This window comes from Eriocheir sinensis, unplaced genomic scaffold (genome assembly GCF_024679095.1).
Source record: "Eriocheir sinensis breed Jianghai 21 unplaced genomic scaffold, ASM2467909v1 Scaffold1037, whole genome shotgun sequence".
NCBI classification, from domain to species: domain Eukaryota; kingdom Metazoa; phylum Arthropoda; class Malacostraca; order Decapoda; family Varunidae; genus Eriocheir; species Eriocheir sinensis.
Window position 1 is genome coordinate 33,687 of NW_026110338.1, and position 23,306 is coordinate 56,992.

A 23,306-nucleotide genomic window follows, 5' to 3' on the forward strand; every position below is an offset into this window, starting at 1 on the left:
TTTTCATCACATTTACTTAAATTTGGGAAGAACAGGTTGTCCTTAATTTTCCAAACATTTATTACACAGTTAGCACACAGAGTCGATCTTGAATGGTTTCGAACACCGTTACGGTAAATAAAACATATTGTTCGCAATATCCTGTTTCATGTAAAGGAAATAATACGTATTTGTAATGTAAAGAAAACGGAACTGATAGTAAAGAATGTAAAGATAAGATTATTGGGAACATAACACAAGTAATCCACGAGTCCGGTAGGGCCATGCAAGGCCACAGCAAAAAAATCAGGCACAGTCATTGTGATGTAACACAAACAACTCTTACAATGACATATCAGCTGACTGTAGGACTTGAGTGTTGCTGAGCACGGTTGTTGTGCTGTTCACATTCACGAATCCTCCAACATTGTGATGTAACACAAACAACTCTTACAATGACATATCAGTTGACTGTGTAGGACTTGAGTGTTGCCGAGCACGGGTGTGGTGCTGTCCACGTTCACGAATCCTCCAACATTGTGATGTAACACAAACAACTCTTACAATGACATATCAGTTGACTGTGTAGGACTTGAGTGTTGCCAAGCACGAGTGTGGTGCTGTCCACGTTCACGAATCCTCCAACATTGTGATGTAACACAAACAACTCTTACAATGACATATCAGTTGACTGTGTAGGACTTGAGTGTTGCCAAGCACGAGTGTGGTGCTGTCCACGTTCACGAATCCTCCAACATTGTGATGTAACACAAACAACTCTTACAATGACATATCAGTTGACTGTGTAGGACTTGAGTGTTGCCGAGCACGAGTGTGGTGCTGTCCACGTTCACGAATCCTCCAACATTGTGATGTAACACAAACATATCAGCTGACTGTGTAGGACTTGAGTGTTGCCGAGCACGAGTGTGGTGCTGTTCACGTTCACGAATCCTCCAACATTGTGATGTAACACAAACATATCAGCTGACGGTGTAGGACTTGAGTGTTGCCGAGCACGGGTGTGGTTCTGTACTCATTCACGAATCCTCCAACATTGAACTTTTTTTCTTCATCTCGTTTGAATCACATTCCGTTAATTGTGATCCGCGGTCTTTCCGGGCCTGCCTTGACGTGCTCAGCTTTCCTTGGCGGCGCCGTGATCCGAGTCGTCTGTGTCCTGACCTTTGCCCTTGGCCTTGGCCGTGGTGGTAAGTGGCTTTCGCTGCGGACATAACTCCTTCCTCAGCTCGACCACGTCCCCGGTGCCCCGTGACGGTGCCGTGGCTCTCGGCGTCCCCTTCTTTGGGTGATCCACCCGCACGTCGCGGCGGCCCTCCACCGCGGCGGTGTTTTGTACATTTCTGGCGCAACAAGATAACATGTCCGCATCAGTGTCTCTACAGCAAATTTTCCAACATGAGACGTTTTCTGGTGGGTCAGCAGCCACCAACTCCATATATATATATATATATATATATATATATATATATATATATATATATATATATATATATATATTTATATATATATATATATATATATATATCAGCAAAGGAGTCAGTTCAAGGGCATAAAAATGGGAAACAATAATGAAAAAATAAGCCTGCTACTCACTGCTCCTAAAACGAGTTAGAGGAGTGGCCGACAGATGGGTCAATTTCGGGAGAGGTGTCCTGATACGCTCCTCTTGAAAGAGTTCAAATCATAAGCAGGAAGAAATACAGATGAAGGAAGATTGTTCCAGAGTTTACCAGCGTGAGGGATGAAAGAGTGAAGATGCTGGTTAACTCCTGCGTAAGGGATTTGGACAGTAAAGGGATGAGCTTGAGTAGAAAATCGTGTGTGGCGAGGCCCCGGGAGGGGGGAGGCTTGCAGTTAAGGCGCTGGTACACTAGCACATTTTCCGTCAATATTTTTCATCAACTTCCTCAAAACTGACAACTTCTTTTTAAGGCGCTGTTACACTAGCTCATTTTCCGTCAATATTTTTCATCAACTTCCGTCTGCACTTCGTTTGCACTGCTTCCGTCACATGTAAACAAAACACCATGGCCCCGACACACAGACAAGCTATCGCCGCTATCAGCGTGATTAGGTGTTTAATGAAGCTGAGACGAGCCAAACAAGCCAGAAGACGAGAGTGATGGGAGAGTGGTAGGCACGTCGCGAACAAGAAAGTGTTTACTATCGACTCTTGAGGGAGCTGATATTTGAGGACCACAAGGCAATGAGGAACTGGATCAGGCTCGACAAGGACCAGTACAACAAACTATTGGAGCCCTTATTCATATATAAATCATCTCTGTGGTTCCAGAGACACTATGGTTTCTTATGCTCTCAATAAGCAATTCTTCTAAGAGTCTTGTCCACTGAGGGTGAGCCATTATTTATTGCAAGGTCTTCAAAGCGAGAGAAACACACGGAGTGTATCACATGTAAACAAGTTCTCGTCACACTAGACACTGTAGGCTTTTATGACACTATATTACAGAATGTAACTACATGTGTAATTGCTTTATTGAATATTTTACCTATATTAAACAGTTGAATTGCTTCTCATGAAAACAGTGGTTTAATTTGAATATTTCCTCATCATCCACTATGGATTCTGATTTCATTAAAAAAAGTTGTTGACAACTTTCCATTTGAAGACACAAAGGAACACAAAGGAACACAAAGGAAGAACAAACAACAGCAGACCTGCTGGTCCTTACGAGGCTGTTTGTGACAAGCTACACTAGCTATCTAATCAAAGGTGGAAGATGAAGGACAGCAAAGGCGAAGGCCCTCCCACTATCCCATCCCTCCAGCCAAAGCTGGCAGGAAAGGAAAAGAACCATGCAGCATGGAAAACCGCATGGAAATTGTGTAGGAAAGAGGAAAGAACTACCATTACTGCTACCACTAAGCGGGCGATAAAAGGACAAGGACACCAGTATTCGAAAGAACTTAACGTATTACGACAATGAGTAATATCTTAGTTGCTGGTTGATTCAAAACACTTGTCTAATCTATTCTTGAAGGCCGTAACTGTTGTACTATCAACGACATCACAAGGTAGAGAGTTCCAAACATTAACAACTCGATTGAAGAAGAAGTGTTTAGCTTCGTGCGACGAGAATCTTTTACCACTTATCTTCAAATTATGAGTTCTTCTTGTTCTATTTGATCGATCAATTGTAAAGTAATCTTCCTCATTAATATCACTGATTCCTTTAAACATTTTAAACACTTTTATTAGATCGCCTCGCATTCTTCATTTTGATAGGCTGAATAAATTTACTTTTTAAGCCTTTGTTCATATGACAAATTTCTCAACCTTGGAATCATCTTTGTTACTCTTCGTTGGACCCGTTCCAACTTTTCTATGTCTTTTCTGTAGTAGGGAGACCAAAACTGTACACAGTACTTTAGACGGAGTCGAACCAACGAATTATACAGTTTTAATATTACTTTTTCCGATTTATTATTAAAGACTCGTCCGATGAAGCCAACCAATTTGTTTGCAGTTTTAACTACCTCTGAACAATGCTGACCGGGCTTTAAATCGCTTGATATAGTGATTCCAAGATCCCTTTCTTTACTTACTGCAGAAAGTTGTTGGCCATTCATTACGTACCGAACGCAATTGTTATTTTTTCCGATGTGCAACACTTTACATTTGTCAACGTTAAATTTCATTTGCCATTGATTGGCCCAACGTGCAAGTCGATCTAGATCTGATTGTAAAGCTTCTTCGTCGAGTGTCGCAGTTACTTTACTAGCAATTTTTGTGTCATCAGCAAATCTTGATACTTTGCAAGTGAGCCCATCATCGATATCATTAACATAAATTAAGAAGAGCATGGGGCCAAGCACTCATCCTTGAGGTACGCCGCTTTTGACATCGAGCCGGTTAGATATAACACCGTTTAGAACTACTCTCTGTTTCCGCTCAGAGAGCCAGTCCGCAAGCCAATTGTGAATGTTACACGAGATACCGTGCGCCAGTAGTTTGCTGAACAATCGTTGGTGGGGGACCTTATCAAATGCCTTTTGAAAATCCACATATATGATATCTACTGATCTGCTTTCATCGAACACCTCAAAAATATAGTGAAAAAAATCAGGTAAGTTAGTTAAACACGAACGTTTACTACGGAAGCCATGTTGCGAATTTTTTATTATATTATTTTCTCCGAAGAATTTCACCATATTGTCGCGAATGATAGTCACCATTAACTTACAAACAATCGATGTCAGGCTAATTGGTCGATAGTTTCCTGGATGAGACTTGTCCCCCTATTTGAAAATTGGTGTGACATTTGCAAGTTTCCAATCCGACGAAACTTTTCCAGCTGTTAAAAATTTATTGAATATGATGGAGAGCGGTTGACAAATTTGATGTTTGATTTCTTTTAAGACCCTTGGGGTAATTTTGTCTGGACCAGGAGCTTTGCTTACTTTAATCTTTTCACTTGTGCGTAAAATGTCACTTTCTACGATGAGCACGCCACTTAACATCTTTTCGGCCCTTCTAACCTCCGGCGGTTGAGGTGATAAACAATCTTCGTCGGTAAATGCGGATGCGAAAAAGTTATTTAGGATTGTAGCCATTTCATTTTCATTGTTCGTGTGGTTACCATTTTCATTTGCAAGCGGTCCGATACCACAAGTGAGTGACTTTTTATTATTTACATAGCTAAAAAATTCTTTAGGATTAGATTTACTTGTTTCCGCTATATATTCTTCAAGATTTTTCTTGCTTCGTTTTATTAATGTCTTGGTTTCGCGGCGAATTCTGTCCAACTCTAGTTTTTCAGCCTCGCTCTGAGTTGATATGTATCTACTGTATACGCATTTTTTAAGAGATAGGCTATTTTGAATTTCGTTATTCCACCATTTGGGTTTCTTCTTAGAAGCTGAACGTCTGTTACGATAGGGTACGCATATGCTTATGGCATTGTTCAATATTGTGGTGAAGGCCCCCCAAGATTTATCAATATCTGTTTCCGCCGTGATTTCAGTCCAGTCAGAATTATTTAGAATTGATCGGAGTCTTACGAAATTCGCTCTCTGATAATCAGGCACCTTTTCTTTACTAGGAGTTACTTTTTTATTTATTTTTAATTTCAATGAAGACCGTGTCTACATTGGTTATAATATCTGTTTTCACGGATACTGGATGGAGAGAGTTGTGGATATAAAAGATAACGCCTCCACCCTGTCTGTTCTCTTTTTCATGACTAAAGATGGTATAACCCGGTAATCTATACTCCGCAATGAAATCTCTATTTGAAGTGTCTATCCAAGATTCTGTGACTCCGATGATGTGATAATGATTTGTAGCTGCGAGGACTTCTAAGTCTAAAAATTTGTTACGTAGGCTACGAGCGTTTACATAGCAAGCTTTAATGTGATTCGAGTCGGGAGTTTTGCGGGTTGAGTGCTCCCTTACGGTGGAGCTGCTGGTGTTCTCGCCTCCGCGTTTTTTGGCTTTCGAAGAGCCACTTGGTCACAGAGCAGCCTCCCGAAACGGGCTGCTCCAACAGGGTTTAAGTGAATGCCATCAGGAAGGAACAAGTCTGAATCGTAGTAAAAATTGTTCCACAAGTTAGCGAACTGGACGTTTTCTTGTGAGCAAAGGGACTGAAGTCTGTTGTTTGTGCTGAAGGCCTTATTGTAAAAGCTAGATTCGGCACCGACCCTCGGGAGGATTCCTGAGATTATGATGTTACTGGCATCCGTTCTACGTTTATACTGCTTGATCATGCGGCGGTATTTCTCAAGCAGTTCCTCAGAACGGGTTGTCTTTATGTCATTCGTCCCCGCATGAATGGCAAAGAGGGTGTTTCGGTCGGCATTTCTCGTGACATCATCGCACGCTCCGGTGATGTCGTCCAGTCTGGCACCTGGATAGCAGTAACGTTTTCTGCGGCCGTTTGATGAACAACCACAGAACTCAACCAGCTGGCCACGCACCATGGAGTCCCCAACTAGGCGAGTCTCGAACTCATCCTCCATGGTTATGTTCGTCTGACTCAAGACGTCGGATTAGGAAGACGGAACATGCAAACAACGACGGAAATCGTAGACATCGACGGAAAATGTGCTAGTGTAACAGCGCCTTTAGCAAATTTAGAAGAGCAGTCAGCGTGAAAATTTCGATAGAAGATAGAAAGAGGCAAATTGGCGGCGGAATTTAAGAGGTAGAAGACTATCAATAAGAGGAGGAGAGCTGATGAAACGAAGAACCTTAGTAAACTATCTTGACCAAGTAAATTATTCATACAGTACATCATAAAATAGGGATGTGCTATAGAATGATAACCTGATGTGTTAGCAAAAAATAGATGCCACATTTAACATCAGCACCTCAAAATTACCTAAAAAAAGCAACCACAAATCCTGAGTCAGCAAAAAGTGTGTTGACCACTGATATAATCAATAAAGGACAGCATCTCTCTCTCTCTCTCTCTCTCTCTCTCACACACACACACACACACACACATCATCACTATCAACCTGTAACATTCCCTGCAGAAGTCCTAGGCAGCTCTCCATACCTCTCTGGGCACTTCGCAGTTTCCATTCCAAAAGCCGTGAAAGTCTATCCTTTGTGTCTCAGGCCCATAGGTCGTGACAAGAACAACACACTGCTGATTATGTTTTGCTTCAAGCACATTGGTAGAGAGCCTCTCGATATATTATATTGTTTTAAAACCTCCAGCCTTATGTGTATATTGATTTCCTGTTCGAATAAAGGGAGTCATCGCGAGTGGCCCAAGGCTCTCCTAAAGACCATCACAAATGAACTCCGGGAGGCAGCATGAGCCGAGCAAGTCATCCTTTGCCAGTGTTTGTTTTGTGTTTAAATCCTTTTCTGGATGTTCTGTGATGGTTTGGTTGTGCCGCCCCCCCCCCCCCCCCCCCATGATGATGTTGGTGTTGAGGCATAAAGGTGAATGATGTCCTTTTCTTATAATATTTTTTTATTTTATTTTATATAATTATATTGTTGTTATTTATTTTTTATTGAACTTAATTTACTTTAATCAAATTTTTCTTTTGCTTGGTGTTTTCTTATTCTTTTCATTATTTTCTTTTTTTATCTAATTTTCTTGGTGTTCTTTTAATATCATCCTTTTTTGATGTTCCTTGGTCTGGATGAGCCTCTTTCACCCCAGAAAAGACTCACCCATGATTTTGGATGTTAGTCAGGGCCGAAAGGTGAATGATTTGTCTATATATTTCTTTTTATCGATGTGATTCCATATTGTCATTGTTTTGGTGTTTTATCTATATTTTCCTTCTTTTATTCTTTTTCTAAATCTCTCCTTTACTCTGGTGTTGTTTGTGTTCTGTCCTCTTTCCTTGGTGCTCTCTTCAATCGCCTCTTCTTGGTGCGGTGTGCGGGTACTCCTGAGTCTCCTTCACCCCAGAAAAGACCCACTCGTACCAACACACAACACCACACGCCTTAATGCTAGAGTTGTTTGCCTTTTTGCCTGTGATTTTTTTGTTCATTTTTGTAGTTGATGAGATGACACGGTAGTTTCCTTTTATCGATGTTGTGGTTCTGTATTATCATTTTTTGGTGGTATTTTTGTATATCTTCCTTCTTCTTTCATTCTCTTTCTTTGTGATTACTTTTTTGGTATTGTTTCTGTTTTATCCTCTTTTTCTTGTTGTTCTCTTCAATCGCCTTTTCTTGGTGCTGTGTGCGGGTACTCCTGAGTCTCCTTCACCCCAGAAAAGACTCACTCGTCCCAGCATACAACACCAAACGCCTTCTTATTGTATTCTTTTCTATATCATTCTTATTCCTGGTGTTGTTTCTGTTCTATCCTCATTTCTTGTTGTTCTCTTCTATTGCCTTTTCTTGGTGCTGTGTGCTGGTACGGGTAAGTCTCTTTCACCCCAGAAAAGACCCACCCATACCAACACACAACACCACACGCCTTAATGCTAGATTTTTTTTGGCTTTTTGTCGTTTTGTGATTTTTTTGTTCATTTTTTAGTTGATGAGATGACACGATAGTTTCCTTTTATCGATGTTGTGGTTCTGTATTATCGTTTTGGTGGTCTTTTTCTATATCTTCCTTCTTTTATTCTCTTTCTGTATGCTTACTTTTCCGGTATTGTTTCTATTTTATCCTCTTTCTTTGTGTTCTCTTGTATCGCCTTTTCTTGGTGCTGTGTGGTGGTACGGGCAAGTCTCCTTCACCCCAGAAAAGACTAACTCATACCAACACACAACACCACACGCCTTCATGCTAGATTTTTGTCTTCCCTGATTTTTTCTGTTGTTTTTGTAGAGATGGCACGATTGCCTTCAGTTATTTCCTTCTACAACGTATAATGAACGTGTCATTACCTCGGTCGTCTGGTTATTGAGATGGTCAGAACTGTCTTGCTGGCCCCGCCCCCCGCCCCAGGACCCTCGGGATCTCCAGCACCGCCATGAACGCCTCGGGGGAGCCGAGGCGCTCTGCGGGACTCCTGGGCCCTGCGACGCTCGCCAGGAAGACCTTGGGCCCCCTGACGCTCCCCAGCCCCGCCGAGGCGAGGAGGGTTGGAGCAAGACTTGCCACTTAAAACCACCAGACGGGAATATTAAGTTAATCGAAAATACCGTGAAGGCGCCGATCACGCAGTTTGTCGGATCCGGGATGGCAGAACGAAGGGCCGAAGGAGCATGACAGATCCTGATGACCTTGGAATGGTTTCCGGGGCAGAATCCGTTTGTCTCTTTCCTTCTTGCTTCCCTTTTTGCTTGTTTTGCATTCTCTCTCTCTCTCTCTCTCTCTCTCTCATTCCGTTATTCCTTTTATTTTTTCCATCAGTTCTGTTCTTGCCACCTTTCTTTTTATTTATTATTCCATACTCTTTACCATTCACTCTTTCAGTCATCTTTTTTTGATCCGTCCCAGATTTTTCTTCCTTCCTTCATTCACTTCCTCCTTTCGTCCTTCATTTTAATCCTTTCCAACTTTGTTCCTTCACTCTTCCCTCTTTCATTTTTCTTCTTTCTTTAGTCTCTTCTTCCTATCACTTCACTCATATTCCACTTTTCACGATATTGACCACTTACACCTTCCTTCCTTCCTTCCTTCCATCCTTCCTTCCTTCCTTTTCCCTTTCCCTTTCCCTTTCTATCTCTCTACCCTTCCTCGGCTTATTTCCATCCCGACGTGTAGGTGAAAGGAAGAAAAAAACGAAATAAGACGGAGAGCATGAATGAATTGAAGGGGTAGTAGAGTAAGAAAAAAGATAAGGGAGGGACAAGATGATCAAGAATAGAATAGGAGGAAATGAAGGAGGAACGAAGAAGGAAGTTGAGTGTGTGTGTGTGGGCGTGACAAGGGCGTGGGGAGCCAGGCTGTTTTGCTGCTCCCCCTCGGCGCTGGTCAGTGGCGTGGCGGGGCCTGACAGACAGACGTGAAGCTCTTAAGGGAAAGGTTTTGCCCACTGCTTCTTCGTCTCAAATCGTGACCTCGACTTGCCTTACCTCTGGTCTTCGTGTTCTGTTTCTTTGTCTTCTTTTCTCGTCTTTTCCTTTGGTTCTTTCATGTTCTGGTTCTTGGTTTTCTTTGTATTTTCAACTTCGCTTTTCGTTTTCTTTATCTTTTTAATTTTGTTTTTCGTGCTTCGTTTTTCTCCACTTTTCTTCTTTCTTCTTCGTCGTCAGTTTATTTTTTTTTTCTTAATTTTCTGCCACCTTTTCTCCTCCTCCTCCTCCTCCTCCTCCTCCTCCTCCTCTTTTTTATCTCCTTGTTCCTGTTTTCTTTTCTGCCTCCTCAACCTCCTCGTCCTCTTTTCTTTTCCATCCTCTCATCCTTCTCTTCATCCATATCAACTCCCTCCTCCTCCTCCTCCTCCTCCTCACCCCCCTGTGTTATAACGTGCTCGTGGGTCGTGTCTAATACCCTGATAGGCGATCAAACCCCTTATCTCAACCCCATTAGGTGGTATCGCTGCCCCATGAGTCACCCTGAGTAGCTCCCACTTCCCTCCCCTTCCCTTCACCTTCCCCTTCCTCCTCCCCCCTTCCCCTCCCCCTTCCCCATCCCCCATTCGCCTGACAGCCTCCCCGGAAGGTCCATCAGGTATAGCCGACTGCCCACGCTGCCTTGATCTCCACATTTGTTCTCCACACTGTTAGCGGATTTTGTCTCCTTGCCGGTCTCCATTTACCTCCCGTGCCCTAAATATCTCCCCTCCACTTGTAAGCAGCGGCCTTGTATCTCTGCCTCACAACCTCCACTCATTATCTCTCTTGCCTTGCCTTACCTTACCTATTTTTTACAGTGTCTTTGTACTCTCCACCCCACAACCTCCACTAACTATCCATTTCTTACCTTGCCTTACCTTACCTTATCTTAACAGTGTCTTTGTACTCTCCACCCCACAACCTCCACTAACTATCCATATCTTACCTTGCCTTACCTTACCTTATCTTAACAGTGTCTTTGTACTCTCCACCCCACGACCTCCACTAACTATCCATCTCTTTCCTTGCCTTACATTACTTATTCTTAACAGTGTCTTTGTACTCTCCACCCCACGACCTCCACTAACTATTCATCTCTTTCCTTGCCTTACATTACTTATTCTTAACAGTGTCTTTGTACTCTCCACCCCACGACCTCCACTAACTATCCATCTCTTTCCTTGCCTTACCTTACTTATTCTTAACAGTGTCTTTGTACTCTCCACCCCACGACCTCCACTAACTATTCATCTCTTTCCTTGCCTTACATTACTTATTCTTAACAGTGTCTTTGTACTCTCCACCCCACGACCTCCACTAACTATCCATCTCTTACCTTGCCTAAAATTACCTTACCTTACCTTACCTCTCCTTACCTTACCTTACGTATCTTTCTTACCTGTCTCCACTGGCCTCCATTTGACATCCTTATCTTAAGGCGGCTTTACACGTGGCAATTCGCGGCTGGCAATACAGGCGCGACGTGCTGCCGGCAGCATTTTGGGTCTGGGTCTGGGAGCTCTTCTCGCGGCAAGTTCTCTGCAGCTGAGCGTGTCCGTCTTGTATTGCCGACTGGCGGCTGGGTAAACAACATGTCGATGTCGGCGACAATAAAACAAGGAATGACAGATGCAGATACAATATTAGGCTAATGGACCAAACTCATTGTGGTTTTAAGATAGGTAGTAGCCTTTTGTGGTGTCTGGGATGAATTCATGCCCTTGCATTTACTAGTTAATTGAAGGTGAAATACAATGAATCGCAATCTCAATCACCAGAAACCTATAACAGACAATGTTTCACGGTACAATGGATATTGGCTACCATTGGCGACTCGGAGACAGTACTGTATTGACTTAACTCGGTCCTCTTTTTATTTCGGGAAAAAGTAATACTGGATGTCGTTTGGAGCCAAATGTCGAAACGTGGTACCTGCTGGTAGAAAAATGTATCTACCCTTTGCTGGTAAGGTAAGGTTCCACTGAGGTTTCGTATTTTTCAGCAGCTTAAGAATGATTTAACTTGCTGTTAAATAATTGTAGTTATTTTGACTTCTGGTCTTAAGATAGCAGACGCCCTCTCGCTGGAGAGGGCGTCTGTAAATCACTTATCGTAAGAACAGAAGTCAAAATAGCTACAGGTACTTAAACTAACAATTATTTAACAGCAAGTTAAATCATTCTTAAGCTGCTGGAGAGCAAAATAAAGCTAAGGGCGAAAAAATACGAAACCTCCCAGCTGTGTTTTGGCTGTTTGGGCCGCTCAGGAGACTGCGGCCCGCGGCACATTCGCCCCTCAGTGGTCACACACACCACACACAGACGCAAACCTTAAATTTAAAGCATTACTAGCAAAGGGTAAATACATTTTTTTCTACTATTAGGCCCCAAACGACAGCCAGTATTATTTTTTTTCCGAAGTAGAAAAGAGGATCGAGTTAAGTCAAAACAGTACTTGTCTCCGAGTCGCCGCCGGATAGCCAATTAGGGACCTGGCACCCTAATGCCAACACCATAATCAATCGCCAACCTAATCGTATGAGGCATTCTAGATTACTTGATGATTGGAGTGAATTATCATTGCTGGGACAAAGTTAAATGATTTTTCTCTTTGAAATGGTTATTTTTGAATCTAAAATAGGTCTTGATGCTCCCGGCGGCTCCTCTCACGTGTGAAGGTACTTGCTCCCGAGAGCACCCAGCCGGCCTAGCCGCTAGATCGTCGCGGCTGTATTGCCGGCCAGGAATTGCCACGTGTAAAGCCGCCCTTACCTTACCTTAGCTTTCTGACTTATCTCCATTCCCCAATGGCGTCCACTTGGTACCTTTCATGGATCTTTTTTTCCTCCTCCTCCTCCTCCTCCTCCTACACTTGCTAGTCCACAACTGCTTCCACCACCTATTTATTTTCTCCAGGACCTCCACTAGCCATATTTCTATTACTTCCCTCGTCTTCACTACTTCCACTTCTTTTTCTTCATCAGTTTCCTTCAACTAATATCCTTTTTCCACACTACCTTCCTCCATCTGCTACCACTACAACCAGTCAGTCTCCTCCTCCTCCTCCTCCTCCGCCAATACCGTCCAATCACGGTGGACGTGGAATTCAGCCCACACGGGATTCAGCCCATGGAATTCAGCCCACGCGGGATTCAGCCCACGGAATTCAGCCCACGCGGGGTTCAGTCCACACGGGATTCAGCCCAAGGAATTCAGCCCACGCGGGATTCAGCCCACACGGGATTCAGCCCACACGGGATTCAGCCCACACGGAATTCAGCCCACACGGAATTCAGCCCACATGGGATTCAGCCCACGCGGGATTCAGCCCACGCGGGATTCAGCCCACACGGGATTCAGCCCACGCGGGATGCAGCCCACAGGATTCAGCCCACACGGGATTCAGCCCACGCGGGATTCAGCCCACGCGGGATTCAGCCCACACGGGATTCAGCCCACGCGGGATGCAGCCCACAGGATTCAGCCCACACGGGATTCAGCCCTCGGAATTGCGAATGTGAACACACCCTCTCTCTCATCACGTATATATGCACTCGAACGAAAACACACACATAATCTTCTCTAGCTTAGGGGAGAGTGTGCGTGTGAATGTGAACACACACACACACACACACACACACACTCTCTCTCTCTCTCTCTCTCTCTCTCTCTCTCTCTCTCTCTCACACACGTTGTAGGAGTTTTAGTTTCTTGTGAGAGCTGGCAACTGCGAGCCAGGCTCAAGGACACAGCCAGTGGGGGAGTCAGTCAGACCAGACGCCCGCCAGGTCACTGTACGCCTGCGGCTATTACACTCACATCCAGCCACTCTGTGTTTCTGTTATACCCAACACACGTTTATATGCAGACTCGAGCGAAAAAACACATATAATCTTCTCTAGCTTAGGAGAGTGCGTGCGTGTGAATGTGAACACTCTCTCTCTCTCGCATATATACAGACTCGAACGGAAACACACACATTTCTTCTCCAGCTTAGGCGAGTGTGTGTGCGTGCGAATGTAAACACGCACACACACACACACACACACACACACACACACACACTCTCTCTCTCTCTCTCTCTCTCTCTCTCTCTCTCTCTCTCTCTCTCACACACACATTAATATGCAGACTCCTACAAAAACACACAATCTCTAACTTAGGTGAGTGCGTGCGTGTTATTGTGAACTCTCTCTCTCTCTCTCTCTCTCTCTCTCTCTCTCTCTCTCTCTCTCTCTCTCTCTCTCTCGTATATACATGCAGACTCGAGCGAAAACACACACATCTTCTTCTCTATTTTACCAGTTTAGTGAGAGATAGATAACGAATAAAATGATCCCTCTGTAGCGTACAATAGTAGACTGGAACAGGACACGTTCGCACCGTGTACAGCGCCTCGCAAGTCCCTGTTCTGAACACAGCTCTTGCATTGTCATCAGTGCCATTTGCTGCTCTGCCCACGTACGCACTCGCCTAAGCTAGATAAAATGGCATACTTGACGGAAAGAGGAAACCAAGTGAAGAGGGTTGGGGGCTTTGAGTATGTCCTGAGGAAAGACCGAATGGGAAAGAACGGAGAACTCACCTGGAGATGCAGAGAAAATGTGAAATTCAAGTGTCCAGCCAGTATAAGAACCTTACAGGGGATAGTTCTTGATGGTCAAGGAAACCCTAATCATTCACACCCTGGGGATCCTCTAACTGGAGAAGTCAGGCAAGTGCAGTCACACATCAGGTCTGCTGCGACAGCTGGGCAAGATTCCACCAGGTCAATTTTGGCAGAAAACATGACTGGCTTGTCACAAGATGTTCTCCAAAGGCTACCCAAAAGATCAACCCTGGAAGACAACGTGAGGGACAAAAGGCGTGCAACCAACCCTGTTGAACCAAACCCTCAATCCTTGAATTTTGCCATACCTGCCAGGTTCACAGATATTGTCCTGCATGACAGTGGTTCTCAAGATCCCAGCAGGATCCTGATTTTGGGAGACATGAACTTACTTCATGTCTTAGAGAATGCTGAGGTGTGGCTTGGTGATGGAACCTTCGCAGTTGTTCCCAGTATCTATTTCCAGCTGTACACCATACATGCCAAAGTGGGTAATAAGTTCCCACCTTGTGTGTACTTTCTTCTACCAAACAAAATGCAGGTCACCTATGTGCAAATGCTGGAAGCTCTTGCAAATATAATTCCAGATGCAAACCCCCAGACAATTCTGACGGACTTCGAGAATGCTGCACAGAATGCTTTCCGCCAGGTACACCCCAATGCAGACATCAAGGGTTGTCTTTTCATCTTGGGCAGTCAGTCCAACGAAAGGTCGCAGAACTTGGCTTGAAAGTGGACTACGAGAGTAACGTAGAATTCAACATGTCTGTGAAATCCTTGGTTGCTCTCTCTTTTGTGCCTGAGGAAGATATACTGGTCATCTTCAACACCTTGGCTGACAGCTTTCCTCCTCTGGATAGGGTAGAAGAGTTAATTGCCTACTTTGAGCTGACTTATATTCTGGTGAGGGACAGGGGCCAGGAAGAGACAGGGGACCACCCAGGTACCCACCAGTTGTCTGGAACCATTTTTCAGCTCCAAGGAATAACATTCCACGAACCACAAATGCTGTTGAGGGCTACCACAATGGATTGAACAGTCTGTTCCTTTCCCAGCATCCTTCCATCTGGAAGTTAATGGATGGTTTGAAAAGGATATTAGTCTTCACTTGAAAACACTAGCAGACAACGAGGTGGCAAACAACCCTCCACCAAGAAACAAATACATTGTTCTATCAGAGAGGCTGGCTGCAAGGGTGGACTGCTACAATGATGTAAATGACAAGTTGCATTACTTGCGATCAGTGGCACATATCTTTAGCAACTAAAATCAAATACAAATAAAAAATGATTAAAATCATATAAAAAAAACTTCCCACTAGGGGAAAAATAAGTGATTAGTTTAAAGCACAAGCTCCATAAAAATAATAATAAAAAATCGAAGCCTCACAGAAAACATCTAATATTTACAAACTGAATTTCCAAAGAAAAAAACTAATTGGAAAAACAAAAAGTAAAACAGAAAAATAAGCCTCCCCCAGAAAAAAAAACTAAGTTACAAACTGAAGAAACTAAAAAAAAACTATTAGAATATATATATATATATATATATATATATATATATATATATATATATATATATATATATATATATATATATATATATATATATATATATATATATATATATATATAAAAGGCTTGCTATGGTGCTCAACCTCCTCGTGGTGCAAGCTGGGTTCGGCGAATAGAGCACTAACTACTGTAAAAATAATGAATAGTCAAAGAATAATATTGCTTTAAGTTATTTACTTTTCTTTTCTAAAAATCCGTTCAGTAGAAATGGTCATATTTCTAAGGGTTCCATGTCAATTAAACCCCTATTCAACTCAACAGTGTGGGCCCGTGAGTTAAGTCCCGTGTGGGCTGAATCCCGTGTGGGCTGAATCCCGTGGCCTGAATCCCGTGTGGGCTGAATCCCGTGTGGGCTGAATTCAGTGGGCTGAATCCCGTGTGGGCTGAATCCCGTGTGGACTGAACCCCGCGTGGGCTGAATTCCGTGGGCTGAATCCCGCGTGGGCTGAATTCCATGGGTTGAATCCCGTGTGGGCTGAATTCCGCGTGGGCTGAATCCCGTGTGGGCTGAATTCCGTGGGCTGAATCCCGTGTGGGCTTAATTCCGTGTGGGCTGAATTCCGTGGGCAGAATCCCGCGTGGGCTGAATCCCGTGTGGGCTGAATTCCGTGGGCTGAATCCCGTGTGGGCTGAATTCCGTGTGGGCTGAATTCCGTGGGCTGAATCCCGTGCGGGCTGAATACCAATGGAACCAGTGGTTCGCCACCCATGTGGTATGTGTGGTTGCTGTTTCTGGATCCGATATGCATTACTTTACATTTGGCAGTGTTGAAGGACATCTGCCATTTTTCTGACCACCGAGTGATCTGGTCCAGGTCTCTCTGGATAATTTCGCAGTCTGCCGTTGTGAGGGCCTTCCCACCCACCTTTGTGTCGTCGGCATATTTTGAAAGATTGGATTTCAATCCTAGTTCTAGGTCGTTGATATATATGATGAAAAGTATGGGTCCCAGCACTGACCCCTGTGGCACTCCACTTGTGACCGGGAGCCACTCGGAGGCCTGTCCGTTGAGTACAATTCGTTGTTTTCTTCCAGTGAGCCAGTCCTTGATCCACGCTGTCAGATTGCCGCCTAATCCCGCCGACTTGAGTTTCTTGAGGAGTCTTTCGTGTGGCACTTTGTCAAAGGCTTTCTGAAAGTCTAGATATATAACATCGCTGGGGATATGATTATCCCAGTTTTCATAGATACCTTGGAAGAAGTCCAATAAATTGGTCAAGCATGAGCGCTTGTTCCTGAAACTGTGCTGAGCATCGAAAATGATGTTGAGGAGGAGGAGGAGGAGGTGGAGGGGGTTAGATCAATGCACGTGGGCGTCGGAACTGAGTGGTTTGTCATGGTGCCTTCGAGAGGAGGAGGAGGAGGAGGAGGAAGAAAAGGAAGAGGTAGTGTAGGATTCCAACGATGAGGAGAAGGGTGGAGTGTATCAGATGAAGGATGGGGGAGACGAGAATGAAGTGTAGGATACAAAGAGAGAAGAGGAGGAAGTGTAGAAGCAAAGGATATCCGCAAACCACCTTCCTCCCTCGCGGCGACTTTCAACAATGCCTTGGCTTCCTTACTAGTCTGAGAGACGTCCTGAAGGCCACCCGTACCACTGACGGCGCTGGAGAACCCTAGACAGGCAGCCAGGAGAACCCAGAGGCACCACGTTCTCGTCCTGTTGCGCCCCAGCAGACGGTGAAGCCCCAGCAGGAGCAGCGGAAGGCCTGGCGTTCCTTGGGTGGACGTCTGGGCCCGGCTCGGCTGGGGGTCGTTTTGGAGCTCGGCTGGAGCCTCTTCTGGGGGAAAGGAACGGGGATTAAGGGCACGCAGCAGTGGAGAAAGGAAAGATTGTTTTAAAGACCACAAGGAGATTCCATAACAACATAAGGAGTCTGCAAGTGGTCGGTAAGGAGTCTGACTGATGAGGAAAGGAAGAATTAGTGTTTTAAAGACCAAAAAGGACATAAAAACAAGAAAGTAAGGAGTCTGCAAGTGGCCAGTAGTACACACGAATAGTGAGAGAAAGAGAACAAATAGTGATCATGAGAGAGAACGAATATTGAAAAGTAAATGAAAAACTAATAGTGAACGAAATAAACAGAACAACGAAGAATGACATGGAATACATAACGTTTGGGAAGGAAGGATTTTATCCAGGACGGCACAGTGTGAACGGGGCTTTAAGCCCCGTTCACACTGTGCCGACTCTGGGCCACGACTACCCACGACTCTAGGGTACACGAGGTCTGAGGTGTTGATGTGAAAGGGTCGGGCATGTTTTGAAAGAGGTTTTGAGACTGTTGCCGAATGCTGCGCCGACGTCGTGACGAGAGTCTGGAGTCGTGAGGGTTAGCAACTTAGCACGACATGCTGGCAACTAGTTGGCTGAGTGTCCCAGACAGTCGGCAAGACACCAAGACCCCAATAAAACCTCCCCCCTTCTTAGAGCGTGGGAACCAACTTGTCTAATGGAAAAGTCGCTGGGTTGTCGTGGCCCAGAGTCGGAACAGTTTGAACCCTCTCCCTCTCTTCCCTCCACGCCCACGCCCACCCACCGTCGAGCACGTGGACGGACACCGAGGCGGGCGTGGCGTGCACAGGCGCGCACGTATAGTTCCCGGCGTCCCTCCAGGTGGCGTGGGTGACCAGGAGCCAGCTGGTGCCCGAGTTCTTGTCCGTCACGAGCTGCACGCCGCCCCGACTCCCGGCGTTGATCTCCACCAGCTCCTCCTTGGCTGCGGGGAGGAGAGAGGAGATGGAGTTGTGGGTGATAATAATTGTCTTCTTGTTTGTAGGGCGAGGGAGAAGAGACAGGCGTGATTGCCAGGAGGACGCTGAGAGGGTACTAAGAGGAGCAGTAAATGGGATTGGTCTCCAGTCTCCACTGTCTTGTTTGTAGGGCGAGGAGGAGGAAATATATATATATATATATATATATATATATATATATATATATATATATATATATATATATATATATATATATATATATATACATATATATATATATATATATACAAAAAATAGTGATAAGAAGGGATTGGTGAGGCTCCGATCCGTTGAGGAGAAGGAAGAGGACGAGCAGAAGGAGGAGGAGAACTTTAAGAAAGATGAGGAATAAAAGGAACGAGTTGAAATGGATGGGTTTTGATGGTTTAAAAAAGGAGATCAAACGAGGAGTTAATGGGGGTAATAACAGTGGGTGGAGAGAGGCTGAGACAATGAGAAAAGCCGAAAACAATAATTTAGAATTGAAATTAGAAGCACTGATTAATGTGAAGCAGGATGATAAGGGAATAAAGGGCGGATAAAAAATGTAGAAAATGTACATCAATATTTTTTTTTTACGTTCTATATAGGAAAGAAATGTATAACTCATTGTTTTAGAAGCAGGAGAAAAAGAAGACGAAGAAAAGGAGAAAGAGGATGAGGAATACACAGTTGACCTCTCTCTCTCTCTCTCTCTCTCCTTAAACAAAAGCACATAGATGAAATCCTATTAGTTTGGCATGGGGTGTCACGAGCTAAAGGAGCCCTCGTCCATAAGGGCACCTATTCTAAAGCTTGCCCAATAGTTTGTTCTTTTATATTAGTGTGGGTGTGGCCCCCCTTGAAGTCCGTATTGTTCGTAGACACTGTCACTTAAGGGGGCGTGCGCGACACCACAGATGGGCAGCTGTCTTTACGCGCTGGGTGCTCAGGCCTGATAGGTCCACCTCGGCCTTGAAGGCGTTCCGCAGTATTGCTGTGACACAAGTGAAAGCCCGCTGACACCTCAGCGTACGGGTCCTCGGGACTTCGAGGACGCTACCGCTCTCGTAGCTCGCTCTGACCTCCTCCACGGGACTCCGAGGGCAGCGAGGTGTGGTGTGTGCTTCACCTGGGCCTTGTGCAGCACTGTGAGGGCGCCGACCTCCTGCGGTGCTCCAGACTATCCATCTGGTGGCGGGGAACGTCCTGTCTCGGGTGGTGACGGTGGTGCTGCTGTTGTTGTTGCTGTTGCCATTGCCGGTGTCCCCTTTGTCGTCCCTGCTGCTGCTGCTGCTGCTGGTCACTGGCACCGTATATGAGGCGTTCGGCACGCCTCTGCACCCGGTACAACAGGGAGAGGTGGCACTGGGCGCTCCTCATCCATGTGAGGGGGCTGTACAGCCTGTACTCCATGATGGGCCTCACCTGGGCCTTGTAAGGCCTTAGGAGTCCATCAGTGTCGAGAAGGTGGCGGACTCGACGCAGGAGTGTCACTCTCAGGGACGCCTTGCGCGCCACGTTCTCTAGGTGGCGGTCAAAGCTGAGTTTGGAGTCGACCTCCACCCCCAGGATGTTGATGGAGTCCCCAATGGCCAGGGTGTCGTCTCCAAACCTCAGCTGCCCCTCGAGAGCTCTGGCGTCTCTCTCTCTCTCTCTCTCTCTCTCTCTCTCTCTCACTTATCTACCGAACTAGGAGAATTGAAGAAACATTAGGATCAGCAGAACAGGATTCAACGCTATATGAAGAAGGATCAGGAGGAGAAGAAGGAGGAAGGGTTAGACAGGAAGACGAAGAGGAAGAGTGGAATGAATAACAGTTTCGATCCTGGCTATTGACTTCCACTACCTCCTCTTTGTTCGTCGTTTAAGGGATTGGAGGAATATGTTGAGAGATTTGAGAAAATTGCAAAAGTTATGATGCAGTGAGGAGGAAAAGGAGGAGGAGGAGGAAGACTAGGAAAAAGGATCGTAAGGGATTGATCTTTTTTTCTGTCTTCCTTATCTGGTAGTCAATGAGATTACGAAGGAAGTAAAGGAATTTGGAACGCGGAAAAGAGATGTGGAGATAACGAAGAGGAAGCTGATGGAGTAAGCGGGAAAAAAGGAAGAGGAAGACGAAAAAAGTAACTGAAAAATAATTGTGATAAAAGTATAGAAAGTAAAGGAGCCAGGTACAAGGAACAAGGATGCGAAGATAACGAAGAGGGAGAAGATTAAGTAGGTAGCCAAAAAGGAAGAGGACAAAGAAGAAAAAAAAAGAAAGGTGCAAGCAAAAAAATGATAACACTAAGATTAAATTAGCTGAAGGTAAAATAAATGAACTAAAACATGAGAGTAATGAACAGGAAAATAAAAGGGTTAAAAAAGAAATATAAGATGATCGAAAGAAAAACGTAGCTGAAGGTAAAAGCAATGAAAAAAACGGAAGGATAATGAAAAGCAGGAAAATATAAATTGTCAGAGTAGAGAAAATAGAGATGGAAAGAATAAAGTAGCCAATAAGGACAGTTTAAAAATGGACCTGGAGGAAGAGGCGAAAATTATGCAAGTAGAGTGAAGAGAATGGTAATGAGAATGTGAGGGAAATACTTCAACATTTACAAAGGTGAACGCTGTTGCCATGATACGAGAAGTGCGGCGATTATTAGTAGTGAACGCAACGTGCCTGGCTGCCCATGGCTGCGCGGCGGCGTCAGTGTCTTTAGAGCAAGTGAACGGTGAAGGTGTGCACGGCAACACCCGCATGGAGTGGATAATTTGCCCACTTTAGCTTTTCCTCGCCAAGCGGCTGTCCAAGGTGAGGACGATGGTGTGGCCGCCTTGACACACGTGAGGCTGTGCACTGTGGTCAGGTGTGTGGTGAAGGAGGAGGTCAACGTTGAGTGTTCACCGTGAGGCACAGCAGGGGGCGGCCCTTCCCTGACTCCCTCACCGCTGCACCCTGGCGCCGCTGCCCTTTCGTCCCCCCCGGTCACCCCCCAGTGTGTTACAACACCACCACTCTGTGTGCTGTGTGACAGGTACGTAAATGTACGTTGTTCTATACGCCACAAATACGTTTCAACCTTTTTTTTTTCCAGGAGTAGGCTATTGCTATTTAGTTTGTTTACCGAGGTAGCCTACTGTTGTATTCACTGCTGTGTTTTGTATCGTCCAGCATCCAGTGTACAAATGGCCAGTGATGTACAGTATAAAACAGCAATGGAGTATGCATCTCATGTGTGGGGGCTCCACTCACACAGCTCTTCTGGACAGAGTGGAGGCTAAGGCTCTTCGTCTCATCAGCTCTCCTCCTCATACTGATAGTCTTCTACCTCTTAAATTCCGCCGCAATGTTGCCTCTCTATCTTCTATCGATATTTCCACGCTGACTGCTCTTCTGAACTTGCTAACTGCATGCCTCCCCCCCTCCCGCGGCCCCGTTGCACTCGACTTTCTACTCATGCTCATCCCTATACTTTCCAAACCCCTTATGTAAGAGTTAACCAGCATCTTCACTCTTTCATCCCTCACGCTGGTAAACTCTGGAACAATCTTCCTTCATCTGTATTTCCTCCTGCCTACGACTTGAACTCTTTCAAGAGGAGGGTATCAGGACACCTCTCCTCCTGTATTTGATCTTCCTTTCGGCCACCTCTTTTGCTTTACTTTAGGAGCAGCGAGTAGCGGGCTTTTTTTTATTATTGTTTTCTTTTTTTGTTGCCCTTGAGCTGCCTCCTTTGTTGTAAAAAAAAAAAATAAATAAATAAATGGCTATAACAGTAGGTTATTTCGCTCTATACACAAACTATTCATAGCCTACTGAAAAATTTTCTCTCTCTCTCTCTCTCTCTCTCACACATACACACACACACACACACTTCGTCTCCCACGTTGAAGAATTGCCCAGCTGATGATACAAAACATGTTTCTCTCGCAGCTGTTTTTGCCTCGACGCCAGGCCATAGCTGAAGGACGTGACCAACTGGGTATAGTTGCCTCTCAAACCAACACTTAAAATTAAAACATATTATTACTTCTCCCGTTAATATATATATATATATATATATATATATATATATATATATATATATATATATATATATATATATATATATATATATATATATATATATATATATATATCTATATATATATATATACATACTGCTACAGTCAACTTTCTTCTTAACCCCTGCCTCCCCCCACCCCTTTCCCCTTCAGCAGTCATCCAAAGTTCTGAACCACCGCCACGGTACCCCTGATCGTTACGTATTCATTATCACTGTGAGTCGTGTACAATTAAAGAAACATCAAAACAGACGTTATATTGGCCCTTCCTCTCCTACCACTGCAGACGGGGGAGTAAGGCTAAATGCAACAAAATAAAGAGTATCTCGGCTTGAATTTTCCTCCTTACACCGCTTTCTTTCCACACCCGCCAACACTAAGGCAACCCAAGTCCCTCTTGAACACACTATTGAAAGTCACATCGCGCAGCAAAAGAGAATGAGGATGAATATATTAAACAATACATCACAATACATAAACAAGTACCAAGGTTCAAATTTTCTCGTAACACTATTTTTTCTTTAATGTTCACCTCAGGCAACTCTAAACCAGCACCAAAGCATCCTCTTGTCGGTATTCTCAGACGCTTCCTCAACGATTCCTGAAGGCCACAAAGGAGGTTAATTGGGTTCTCATCAGTTTACTTTTTTCAAGTTTATGGTGCCGAAGGCTTGTCAGTTTATCACGAAGGTCATAAAGCTACGCAGTACCCTTCAGGGAAGTGACCCACTACTCGTCCAAAATCTTGTCAAATATATGTGCTATTTTTTTTATTATAGGGCGCCAAAATGTGTAAAAGCATAACATTATTTAGAAGGTAAACTTTGATCAATATTCGAGGGAGCAACACAGGATCGCATAACATAATAACAACTACAACACA

The 23,306-nt window shown here is 44.5% G+C and overlaps 1 protein-coding gene across 1 annotated transcript in view; it reads right to left on the reverse strand.

Annotated features, from left to right (window-relative positions):
* Positions 1–1,117: 1,117 nt before the first annotated feature.
* The window catches only part of LOC126989061 (uncharacterized), a 43,783-nt gene continuing 21,594 nt past the window's right edge, over positions 1,118–23,306 (reverse strand). Inside the window, exons 3-6 of the mRNA XM_050847612.1 lie at positions 18,178–18,357; positions 16,961–17,415; positions 14,371–14,429; positions 1,118–1,343 (exon numbers count right to left, since the gene is read on the reverse strand). Coding sequence (XP_050703569.1) covers positions 1,118–1,343; positions 14,371–14,429; positions 16,961–17,415; positions 18,178–18,357 — 920 coding nt within the window. The remainder of the gene's footprint in view (positions 1,344–14,370; positions 14,430–16,960; positions 17,416–18,177; positions 18,358–23,306) is intronic.